The sequence below is a fragment of the Scylla paramamosain genome, chromosome 39 (genome assembly GCF_035594125.1).
Source record: "Scylla paramamosain isolate STU-SP2022 chromosome 39, ASM3559412v1, whole genome shotgun sequence".
Classification (NCBI taxonomy): Eukaryota; Metazoa; Arthropoda; class Malacostraca; order Decapoda; family Portunidae; genus Scylla; species Scylla paramamosain.
In genome coordinates this window covers 12,117,382-12,129,881 of record NC_087189.1, presented here as the reverse complement: position 1 = coordinate 12,129,881, position 12,500 = coordinate 12,117,382, and the positions used below count along the sequence as shown (strand labels likewise).

The following is a 12,500-nucleotide window of genomic DNA, read 5'->3' as shown; positions in this document are numbered from 1 at the left end:
ATTTTCTTTTATTTATTTATTTTTTTATTTCTCGCTCCGTGCATTAATTCACTTTCATCCACGTATGTCGCATTCAGTTCTTATTCGTGTATATATATCATTTATCTATTCATTTATTCGTTCATTCACATATCCATCTGTTTATTAATTTTATTCAGTGTGTACTGTTGATTCATGATGTCATTTACGTAACCTTACAGAAGAGTTATTATTTATTTTTATTATTTTATTTTCATATTGCTTTGTTCATCTATTTATTAATGGTGCACATTTTATGCATCCAGAAAGTCATTAGTAAACTGTCAGAGTTACTGTTGACATCCATTATTCATTTATTGGTTTTTATATTAACTGGATAACTCCCCCATTATTTGTCTATAAATCCTTCTAGTTGTGTATATTTCTTTTTCTAATATCTATCTATGTATATACCTATGTCTGTCTGTCTATCTTTTTATCTATGTATCTTTCTGTTTATCTATCTTTTTATCTATCTATCTGTCTGTCTGTCTTTGTTTTTATCTGTCTGTCTATGTCTCTTTCTATGTCTGTCTGTCTGTCTGTCTGTCTGTCTGTCTGTCTGTCTGTCTGTCTGTCTGTCTGTCTCTCTCTCTCTCTCTCTCTCTCTCTCTCTCTCTCTCTCTCTCTCTCTCTCTCTCTCTCTCTCTCTCTCTCTCTCTCTCTCTTTCTCTCTCTCTCTCTATTTATCTATCTATTTATCTACTTACATGCATCCTTTAATGACACGCTTACCTGTTCCTTTATTACTGTAGATATTCACCTGATAACTTACGCCTCTTCCTCGTTACCTGCTGGAAGTGCTCACCTGTCTTTGCTTTCCTTGCAGAGCGGCGAGGAGACAGTGAAGGGATGGAGCAAGCACGTGGTTTTCCTTACTGTCCTTTATTGCTGAGTCCGTTCTTGTGGGAGTTATGAAGTGATGAGGTAAGGAAATCACTCTTCACTCTTCATCTAATGTTACTTTGTTATCAGTTTTTTTATGTTATTCTTCCAGGACCAAGAAGGAGGCGAGGTAAGCATGTTATTTTTTTTACTCTATTTATTTATTTTTTTATCGTTATTTTATTTTGTTTTATTTATTTTTATTTTTTTTTGTTATACAGTGAAGAGTTTGGTGAGGGAAATGTTTTTTTACTTTTTTTTATCGTTGTTCTTTTTTTTTTTTTTTTCCTTTATACAGTGAAGAGTTTGGTGAGGGAAGCATGCTATTCTTTACCGTATCTTCCCTTATCGTGTTGTTTTCCCAGTGTCTTTTTTTTTCTTTTTTTTATTTTCTTATGCAGTGAAGAGTCTGGTGAAGCAAGCATATTTTTTTTTATTTCATCTTAACTTATCGTGTTGTTTTTCCAGCATTTTTTTTATATCTATTTTTTTATTTATTTTATTTATTTATTTATTTTGTTGATGAGCCGTGAAGAGTTGGTGAGGCAGGCATGTTATTCTTCTTTACCTTGTCTTTCCTCATACAACAGCTTGTTACAACCTTCATCTGATCTCGTACCACTTGGAGGTCCCGTACCGTCGTCACGTACCACCTGGCTGCAGTATCTAGTAACTTGGGAAATTTAGAGAATACCCACAGTATAAGTAATAAAGAATGCATCAATTGTTGTATTTCTATGTCTAGTACACAAAGTCTGCACTCTCGCCCGTCGGAAAACCTTAGGAAAAAAATTAGGAAAATTCCCTAAATATTTCCCTGAATAAAGGGAATTTTTCCTTACTGCTTTTTTCGTTTCATAGGGATCAAAATGCGACGATTGATACATTCCTGACCTAACCTAATCGAACCGTGCCTATCATAACCTAACGAAACCTAACCTAACTCAACACCCATTAACTAGCAGTGATTAACAATTGCTTAATATTACACTTGAAAAAAAATACATCCTAACATTACAGTAAACAAGAACCATACAAGATCCATACAAGGTCCATACATGGTCCATACAAGGGTCATACAAGGGTCATACAAGGGTCATACGAGGTCTATACAAGGGTCATACAACATCCATACAAAATCCATATAAGGGTCATGCAAAGGTCATTCAAGATTGTTTTCTGTCACTTTTTCAGACCCTTATACAGAGTTGGTTAGTTAAGCATATCATTCTTTACCTTACCTTTCCTCATTCAGGTTCTTTTCTGTCTTTTTTTTCCACATTCTTATGGCATAAAGAGTTGGTTAGGTAAGCTTGTCATTTTTCACCTTATCTTCCTTTGTCATCAGGCTCATTTTTCAATCCTTTAGTACTCGCTTTATGTGGGGCTCAGAGGAGATTGATCTTAATAGTCCCTCTACTCTGATTTGCATGAATAATGATGGTGGTGATGATGATGGTAGTACTGGTGGTAGTGGTGGTGATAAATGTCATCATTGTCACCATCAGCAGTCTTCATTCCTCTTTGTTAACTCTTCGTCTACTCCAGGTCACCCCAGCTAAATTTCTTACTTTCTTTCTTTTTTTTTTTCTTCTTTCTTTCTTTCTTATTCTGTTTCATCTTCGCATCTTTACCTAATCTTGTCTGGTTTATTTACTTTTTTTTCTTTATTTGTAGGTTGACGCTGTGTTTTGGTGATACTAGTTGTAATAATGGTGGTGGTGGTGGTGGTAGTGATGTTAATAGCTGTGGTGATGATGGTGGTGGTGGTGGTGATGGCTGTAGTAATGATGGTGGTGGTGGTGACAATGATAGCAACACTGATGGTGGCAGTGGTAATAGTGATCTTGATGGTGACAGAAGGAGTGGTGGGGATGGTGGTGGTGGTGGTGATCATGGTGACAGTAAATATAGCATAGACAGTACAAGTGGTGGCATTGGTGGTGGTGGTGATGGCAGTAACAGTAACAAGAAGCGATGAAACTCACCCATACACCATAACCTCCAGGAATAGTACAAATAACGGTGGTGGTGGTGGTGGTGTTGGTGGTGATGGTGGCAGTATCAGCAGCAGGAAGCAATGAAACTCACCCAAACATCATATACTCCATTTAATATTTACAGGGAGGTACAAAAATATGATCTGGAGAAGCAGTGGTGCCGTCACTCAAGCGAGGCGCGGTGTTCTGCCTCCTGGCCACCCGCACCTTACATTATGGAAACTCCTTCTTCCTCCTCGCCCGTTACATGTGGAACTAAATTGTGGTCTCAGTGATAAATTCGGTTGAACGTGTCATTGTGGAACTGAAGTGTGGTGTGGCTGACAGCTCGGGTAAAAAAATGTGTCTTGCACGTGGCTTTGTGGAACTGAAGTGTGTCTTGAACGTGGCACTGGTATTGAAATGTTGTCTTGAACGTAATTTTGTGAAACTGAAATGTGTCTTGAACGTAGCATTGTGAAACTGAAATGTTGTCTTGAACGTAATTTTATGAAAGTGAAATGTGTCTTGAACGTAGCATTGTGAAACTGAAATGTGTCTTGAACGTAGCATTGTGAAACTGAAATGTTGTCTTGAACGTAATTTTGTGAAACTGAAATGCGTCTTGAACGTAGCATTGTGAAATTGAAATATGTCTTGAACGTAACATTGTGAAACTAGAGTGTGGTGTGGCTGACAGTTTGGGTAAAAAATGTCTTGAACGTAATATTGTGAAACTGAAATGTGTCTTGAACGTAACATTGTGAAACTGAAAGGTGTTCTGAACGTAACCTTGTGAAACTGAAATGTTGGCTTGAATGTAACATTGTGAAACTAAAATGTGGTCCGCCCGAATATTTGAAGAAAAAAAAAGTATTATGAATGTAACTTTTCGAGACTAGAATGTGTCTTGAACGTAACATTGTGAAATAGAAATGTTGTCTTGAACGTGACATTGTGAAACTGAAATATCGTGAATGTAACATTATGAAAATAAAGTTTGGTCTGAAAGATAATTTGGGTTAAAAATGTGTCATGAACGTAACTTTGTGAAACTACAATGTGTTTTAAACGTAACTTTGTGAAACTGAAATGTCTTGAACGTAACTTTGTGAAACTGAAATGTGTCATGAACGTAACTTTTTGAAACTGAAATGTTTCTTGAACGTAACTTTGTGAAACTAGAATGTTTATTGAACGTAACTTTGTGAAACTGATGTTTATTGAACTTAACTTTGTGAAACTGAAATGTATCATGAACGAAACTTTCTGACTCTGAAATGTGTCTTGAACGTAACTTTGTGAAACTGAAATGTCTTGAACGCAACTTTGTGAAACTAGAATATGTCTTGAACGTAACATTGCGAAACTGAAATATCTTGAACGTAACATTATGAAACTATGATCTAGATGATAATTTGGGTTAAAATGTGTCTTGATAGTAAGATTGTGAAATCAGAATGTGTCTTGAACGTAACATTGTGAAACTGAATTGTGTCCTGAACATAACATTATGAAACTTAATAAATACTCTGCCTGAAAAAAAAGTAAAAACGTATCATGAACGCAACATTATGAAACTAGAGTGTTGGCTGACTGAAAAAAAAAGTATCATCACCGTAACATTATGCAAACACCTTCATCCTCATTCGTAACATTATGAAACTTAAATGTGCTTTCTTCAACATTTGCGTTTCTGAATTTGAAATTAGACATTGTGAAGAAAAAATTATTGTCCTTCCTTCCTTCCTTCCTTCCTTCCTATCTTCCTTCTTGTGCGTATCATCATGAAACAAAAATGCGTCTGAAAATTTCCAAAATAAAGTACCTCGAACGTAACATTATGAAAAATACCCAGCCCGGAAATATACCGCCATATCATGACGGAAACATTATGAAAAATAAAATGACGTTAAAAAGAAGCATCCTGAGTGTAAGATTATGAAACGAACATATAATGAACGAAGCTTTACGTAAAAAAAAATGCAGGTGAAAAGAAAATCTTAATTGTAGCTTATAAAAATAATCGTGCTGACCGAAAGATAACGGAAAAGAAACAAAAAAAAAGTCATGAACGTAACAATGTGAGACAAATTTACTGAACGAAAATATATCTGGTGAACGTAACATTGTGAGACGGATGCATATTGACCGAAAGTACACGTAAAAAAAAAAAAAAAAGGAGGGATTCGTGACCATAACATTATGAGACAGAAATATACTGACCGAAAATATACGTAGAAAAAAAAATTCCTGACCGTAACATTATGAGACGGAAATATACTGAGCGAAAATATACGTAAAAATAAGAAAAAGAATGTAGCGACCATTACATTACAAAAGAGAGGAAATACACTGACCGAAAATATACATAACTGGAAGGAAAATAAAGTGGTGACCGTAACATTCTGAGACAGGGAAACATACTGAACGAAAATATATATATAAAAAAAAAAAGAAAAAAAAATCCGTGACCGTAACATTATAGAACGGAAATATACTGAACGAAAATATCTGCAAAAAGAAGTGATGACCGTACAGAGTGACATGACAAATCCTCCATTACGTAACAAAGACAACAAAGATTCCTGTGACAAATATTTCAATCTTTCCATCCTCGTAATGGTAACACAATAAAAAAAGAAAATAAAATAAAATAAAAAAATAAAAATCTGATGCATTACGGGAGCGTGTGTCTTTCCCTCTTCGTGTCGCCTTGTGGGAGCATAACTGAACGAAACATTACGGAACATAACGCTAATATCAATAATAAAAGATAATGTACCAAATAAAAAGAAAAAATACAAAAAAAAGAAAGTAAACAGGTAGTATTTCTTCACCAGGGTTTGTTCACTACGATATATACATAAAATAAATAATTTGTATATATATTCATAATAATATAGATATATGTACTACACTTTGGCGCCAAGCTATACACAATACAACGCTATACACCTTACTGGGAATCAGATCCTATTACCACAGACCTCGCCTTTATTTCCTCCAGTTAACACGTACGAAAATTAAGTAAAAAATATAGAGCCAGATTTCTCCTTTTTTCCCATTTTCCGTTACTAAAGAAAACGGGGGTTGAGGGAGCCTGAGAAGAGGAGGACTGTGGTAAACTGGATCTTCTCTTTCTTCTCTCTTACTCTATTAAGCTCTGTGGGGTGAGTGGGTGGTGAAGGTACTGTAATGTCTTCATGGGTTGGGGTGTGGTGGGGGAGGGAGCGGTAGTAGTAGTAGTATTTGTTGTTTTTGTGAGTTTACTGTGTCTACATTGTCTTTGTTTATAGTAGTAGTAGTCGTAGTAGTAGTAGTAGTAGTAGTGGTAGTAGTAGTAGTTCTTGTTGTTGTTGTTGTAGTAGTAGTGGTAGTAGTAGAAATTAATAAGTATATGTAGGGCTGGTTCACACACACACACACACACACACACACACACACACACACACACACATTGAGGAAGAAAGAAAATGAAAGATGGAAGGAGAGAAGGAAGGAAGCTCATCTGTAATATAAAAACGCACACGACATCCTCACACACACACACACACACACACACACACACACACACACACACACACACACACACACACACACACACACACACACACACACACACACACAGAAGCCGTCTACACAGCACAAACTTCTACTTACACAGCAAACAAATCAACACAGCCCCTCGTCCTCCGCCTGACAAACAAGACAAACAACCGCGCCGTAAACAAACAAACAAAACACGCCTCAGATCCGCCATCTTGGAAAAAAACGTGGCGTAAGATGAACACTGACGGTTGGCTGGTTTGTTTGTTTTTTTTTTGTTTTACTTTGTTTTGTGATAGTTTGTCATCGTGTGGATATGTTTGTATTGTTTGTATGTGTGTGTGTGTGTGTGTGTGTGTGTGTTTTATTGTTTACTATATCTCGTTTCATGTAGTTGAGTGAACGCGCCGCAACACGAAGGTCATAAGGCGCCTGCCGAGGTGAGAGAAGCGCGCTAGTCCTGCCACCCACAAGCTGCCGTGAGCCAGGATCGAACTCACACCTCTCGGGCCGCGAGCTCAGTCCTGCACCACAGAGCCATCCTTGTTATCAATATGGCGGAGTTTGGGCGTGTTTGTTTGCTTGAGGCGCGTAGACAAACCGGAGCAGCGTTCAACAAGGCGAGCGTATGCCAGACACTCAAGTGTCATTACCAGGGCGAGTGAGCGCCAGACACTCGCCTCGTGGGACGCCCCGGGGGGTTTGCAGGGCAGAGTGAAGGGGCACGGTGAAACATGCTGCCGGGGAGTGAAGGGGCGTGAAGGGAAGTGAAGGGCGCCATCACAGAGAACATAAAGACTCACTAGAACATAGAGGCCCGGGCTGCCTCGCCTCACCGCGGCCCGGGCACGCATAGGGAGGGGGAGGTGGGGCACCGCGCCGCGTCACCTCCGAGGAAGAGCGTCGTGGCTGTCAGCGCTTGAGATCATGGGCGTCCTTGTGCTCCCGGGGTGTCAGTGTGCTCAGGGCGGGAGGGGTCAGCAGTGGGGCGGGGCGTGGATGCCGGGAGGGGGCAGGACGAAAGGAAAGCTCGAGTAGAGTGCCGTGGTGGGCGTGGGGGCGTGGAGGGAGGAAAACGTGTGCCGCGTCCCGTCTTCCTTGGCGCGTCCTGGCGGCGGGACTGAGGTAAGCTGGCCTGACTCGCTGGAATGACGTGTGTGGCGCCGCGGCGGCAGGGCGCGCGGCGGGGCTGCGGGGCACACCTGACGGGGCGAGGCAACGAGGCGCTAGTGTTTCTCTGTGCTCATTGTTTCCTGTCGTACCGCCCCGCCAGGCCGAGCCCCGCGCCTCAGTCCCGGAAGCCCGCCGTCAGCAGCTTGGGGCGACCGTTGAGGCTGGACATGATCCTGCCGTTGGTGACGGGCGCGCCATGGAGGGCGGGCTGGTGCACCATGGTGAGCGTGGGCGGCGGGGACGGGCCGGGCCCATTCATCTCTACTGGCGGGGCGCGGGTGTCCTCGGAGTCAATCCTCTCGAGCGACACTTTGGAGAAATGGAAGCGCAGGCCGTTGTGTCGCAGCAGCGCCTTGGTGCGGTAGCGGGGCCCCATGGAGCCCGCCGCCCCGGGGCCCGCCGCCCCCGCCCCCGTGGGCGTCATCGCGTCGGAGTCAGACTCCATTGGGGAGTCCGAGAAGCTGTCCGAGGACCACGAGACCCGCTTGGTCTTCCTGGCGGGAGAGAGCGGCGGCGGGGCCTGGCCCTCCAGCAGCAGCGGCCGCGCCAGGGAGGGAGAGGCCGGCTCTCCCACCACCTGCGTGGAGGCACTGCGGGGCGGAACCTCCGCGGCGGTGTCGTGCGGGGTGAGGCTCGTCATCTCAAAGTCGAGGCTCTTCTGCTTGTTGCGGGCGAACAGCGCTCGCCTGAGAGAGGAGCGGTGCGTGGCGGCGAGGGCTGGCCCGCCGCCCTCCACCTCGGCCCCGGGGTTCTCTTCCAGACTGGTGGACTGCTGCAGGAAGCGGAACACTCGAGAGGGGCGGATCAGGGGACTCTTGGGACTCTTGGGACTCTTTGGGGGAGAGGCCGCCTTTGGGGAGGGTGTGGGCGCCTCCTTGGCCGCAGCCGAGGCATCACCCTGCACCCCGAGGGGTGAGCAGCTGGGTGGCCGCGGCGGGGGAGTCTCACGGGTGATGGAGCAGCTGGAACCGCGGGCGCGCATGCTGAGCTCGGAGGACCGCCGCACCAGGCGGGGCGCCCCGGTGGCCGCGTCGCCTGCCGCCGCCACGGAGGGCTGCACCAGGATCTCCGACATGCGCCGCTGCAGCTTATGCTGGAGCGGCATGGACAGGGACGGCGTCATCGACGGCCGGCGTGACGCGGACACTGACGGCGCGCGCGACTGGATCTCGTAGTTCACTTCGCTGCGGTACAGACGTTTCCGCAGGAAGTTCTTGAAGTTCTTCCTGAGCACCTTGCTCTTGATGCCGTACACGAAGCCATTGATGGCGGGCGCCAGGGTGAGGAGGACCAGGTTGGCCAGCACGAGGGTGTGGGGCGGACGCACACGCGCCACGGCCTCGTACAGCACGCAGGCGGCGGGCGGCAGGTACAGCAGCAGGAAGGTGCCCACCAGGTGACACACAGTGGTGGCTGCGGAGCGGCCTCGGTAGCGGCTGAGGTAGAAGTGTGAGCGCTGGGGCGTGACGGTGGCTTGGGCAGACACCGTCACGTCCCACAGCGCTGTCACGATGCGGTGGCGGTGGTGGCGGGCGATCACCAGGATGCGGAAGTTGGCGGTGGCCACCAGCAGGGCGGGCAGTAGGTACCCCAGCAGGGCCAGGGTGAAGGCGTAGGAGCGGCCCAGCAGTGGCGGCGCCGAGGCGAGGTCAAGTGAGCATCCTGTGGGAGGCTGCGGCGCGCCGCGCATCCCCGGCAGCGCCATGGGCAGTGCGCACAGACTGGCAGCCAACACCCATGATACGCCCACGGCGGCGGCCACCCGCGCCGGGGACACGAAGCGGGCGTAGTGCAGCGGCGCCGCGATGGCCACATACTTGTCCAGGTTGAGGGCCGTGAGCGTCCACACCGCGGCCACGTGCAGGGTGGCCCACGCCCCGCCAGCCACCCAGCACCCCGCGCCGCTCAGCCAACCCTCCTGAAACATGCACGTGTTCAGTATAAATGTACTACATAAATATACAGTGTAGTCATGCACGCCCTGCCCTCCACGCCTCCCCCAACTCCCGCCCGCCGTCCCCCTGATGCCTGCATTGCGTCAGAGGAGGCCGTGCCCCTCACCACAGCCTCCACATCCCCTGTCCACAGCACCGCCCAGCCCCTCCCGGCATCTCCCACACTGCATGTCTCATCCCTCCCCCTCCTGCCCCGATCCTCCTCTCCCCTCCCTTCCCCTCTCCTACCCTCCCTTCCCCTCCTCGGCCCGGCCCGGCCCGCCGCGCCCTCCCATCCCTCGTCTCGCCGCCCTGCTGAGTCTCGCTTTTAACACTCCTCATTAAATCAACCCGGAGGCTCCTGTGCTCAGCCCGCCCCAGCGCAGCACCCCACACAGCACCCCGCCGCGCACATCGCCCCGCTGAGCCTTACAGTGGTGAGGCTAATAACACCCCACCCCACCCCCTCCCCGTCGCCATTACCGCCCACCTATCGCTGCGGCCATAAAATTAAAGTAATAATCTAAATGGTAAGATAATATCAGCGTGAATCCCTTGTTACCTTTATTGGAACACCTGCTTCTTCCGTGAGCCAGGAACACCTCCCCTTCTTCTCCCCTCCCTCCACTCCCACTCTCCTTTCCCCTCCCCCTCCATCACCTCTCCTTCACCTCCTTCCAATGCCTGTCCTTTCCTTCTCTCCCTTCCCCGCTCCTTTCCTCCATCTTCCGCCACATCTCTCTCTCTCTCTCTCTCTCTCTCTCTCTCTCTCTCTCTCTCTCTCTCTCTCTCTCTCTCTCTCTCTCTCTCTCTCTCTCTCTCTCTCGAGTTTTGTCTTCCTTCCCTGTTCTTTTCCTCTCTCTCTCTCTCTCTCTCTCTCTCTCTCTCTCTCTCTCTCTCTCTCTCTCTCTCTCTCTCTCTCTCTCTCTCTCTCTCTCTCTCTCTCTCGGTGCCCTTCTCTTACCCTTCACTCCGGTCCTCATTTCCTCTTTCTCCCCTTTAACTTCTCCTTTCCCCTCACCCAGACGCCTCCCATCTCTTCCTCCTCCCTCTCCCCCCCTCTTCCCTCACTCCCCTTCGTCTGCACCCGCGGCTCACCTTCAGGAATGACGGGAAGAGGGCGAAGAGGAAGATGGCGGCCAGCAGGAGGTCGATCACGCCGAGGTGGAGCAGAAGGATGTGGGTGGTGGTGCGGGTCTGTGGGAGAGAGAGTGGCGCTGTGACTGTCGGTAGAAACACCAGAGAGAATGTCGTCAATTGTAGTGTAAGCAGTTGCTGGTGGTTATCATTGTTGTTGTTGTTGTTGTTGATAGGTGTGTGTGTGTGTGTGTGTGTGTGTGTGTGTGTGTGTGTGTGTGTGTGTGTGTGTGTGTGACTGCTTGCCAACTTACTGACTAACTTACTGACTTGCTATCTAACTGTAACAACAACAACAACAACAATAACAGCAGCAGCAGCAGCAATTACTACTACTACTACTACTACTACTACTAATAATAATAATAATAATACTGCTACTAGTACTACTATCACCATCACCACCACCACTACTTCTACTATTCATCACACACACACACACACACACACACACACACACACACCACTCCACCTTACTTCGTTTTCTATACTCTCCATAACTCACACTAGCCGTTTTCTTTCGCCAAATATTTAACTTTTCCGCACAATTTGAACCAATTCATTGCAGACTTCTTTCTTGGTAAATCTTGAGAGTTTCCAGAGAGAGAGAGAGAGAGAGAGAGAGAGAGAGAGAGAGAGAGAGAGAGAGAGAGAGGATAACAGACGCAGGTGAGGTCCAGGCCGAAGAACGATAAGGATGGAAGGGAATTCAATCCTACAAAGTAAGATAGAAAGGAATTTAATCCCATAAAAAAATAAACGTTTTGATTTCCACGTCGAACCAACCTGACTGTGGTAAATGATGACTCTCTCTTCTCTCTCTCTCTCTCTCTCTCTCTCTCTCTCTCTCTCTCTCTCATTAGTAGCTTCCCCTACGGACACACACATTCCCATAAGCCAACTGATTTAACAATTAATTTTACAATGAAATCAATTAATTCGTTTAAAATGTACCCGAGCTGATTAAATATCCGTGCAGTGAATCGTGAAATGCTACAGAGGACTGGCGAGTGATAATCCTTTGTTAATCTAGTGAGCTGATGTAACAGACACAGACGAACAAGGGCGATTTGGTATTTAATCTCTAGAAGGTTGATAGTGTCGCTGATGGCTTGAAGTGCTTGTTGGACGTGGTTTTTAGGTAAGGCAAGGTTGTTAGTGGTATTTGGTGGATAATTGTGGTTGTTAGAGTTGTTTAGTGGATAATTGGGTTGTTAGAGTAGTTTGATGGATAATTGAGGTTGTTTGAGTGGTTTGGTGGATTATTGAGGTTGTTAGAGTGGTTTGGTGGATTGGCAGGGTTGTTAAGAGTGGTTTGGTGAATTATTGAGGTTGTTAGAGTGGTTTGGTGGATTAATGAGGTTGTTAAGAGTGGTTTGATGGATTGGTTGGATTGTTAGAGGTTGTTAGTAGATAGAAAGTTGTTAGTGGGATTAATATACTACAGGATGGTTGTTAGTTGCTTATGAAATTGGTAGTTGGTTAATAGAGAGATGTTAATGATTTGGGCAGATGGGAGGTTGCTGATATACACCGGCTAGTTATGATTGTTAGCTGAAATAACATAGCTTGGGAGAAGAAAACAATAAACAAATCGTTAATGCATGGGACATTGAGACTGATGCTAAAAATAAATAAATAAATAAGTAAATATAAATAAAAAGTCTACTTGCAATTGTTTCGTGAAAAGACACATAAATTGGGAGAGAAATAATAAACAGATCCTTAACACATGTGACTTTGAAATTGATGTTGGGTTGTTGATAAAAGAAAAGTAATAATAATAATAATAATAATAATAATAATAATAATAATAATAATAATA

At 45.5% G+C, this 12,500-nt stretch overlaps 1 protein-coding gene and 1 long non-coding RNA gene across 2 annotated transcripts in view; one reads left to right on the top strand and one right to left on the bottom strand.

The window, feature by feature from the left end:
* The first annotated feature begins 702 nt into the window (after positions 1-702).
* Positions 703-3,333, top strand: LOC135092187 (uncharacterized). The gene is made up of 2 exons (XR_010262788.1): positions 703-945; positions 3,028-3,333. It is a non-coding gene; the product is annotated as an uncharacterized LOC135092187 (long non-coding RNA).
* Positions 3,334-5,158: 1,825 nt separating this feature from the next.
* LOC135092186 (rhodopsin, GQ-coupled-like) overlaps positions 5,159-12,500 on the bottom strand; it is a 95,564-nt gene continuing 88,222 nt past the window's right edge. The window contains exons 3-4 of the mRNA XM_063990481.1: positions 10,637-10,735; positions 5,159-9,522 (exon numbers count right to left, since the gene is read on the bottom strand). Of these exons, the coding sequence (XP_063846551.1) occupies positions 7,720-9,522; positions 10,637-10,735 (1,902 nt within the window). The 3' untranslated portion in view covers positions 5,159-7,719. The remainder of the gene's footprint in view (positions 9,523-10,636; positions 10,736-12,500) is intronic.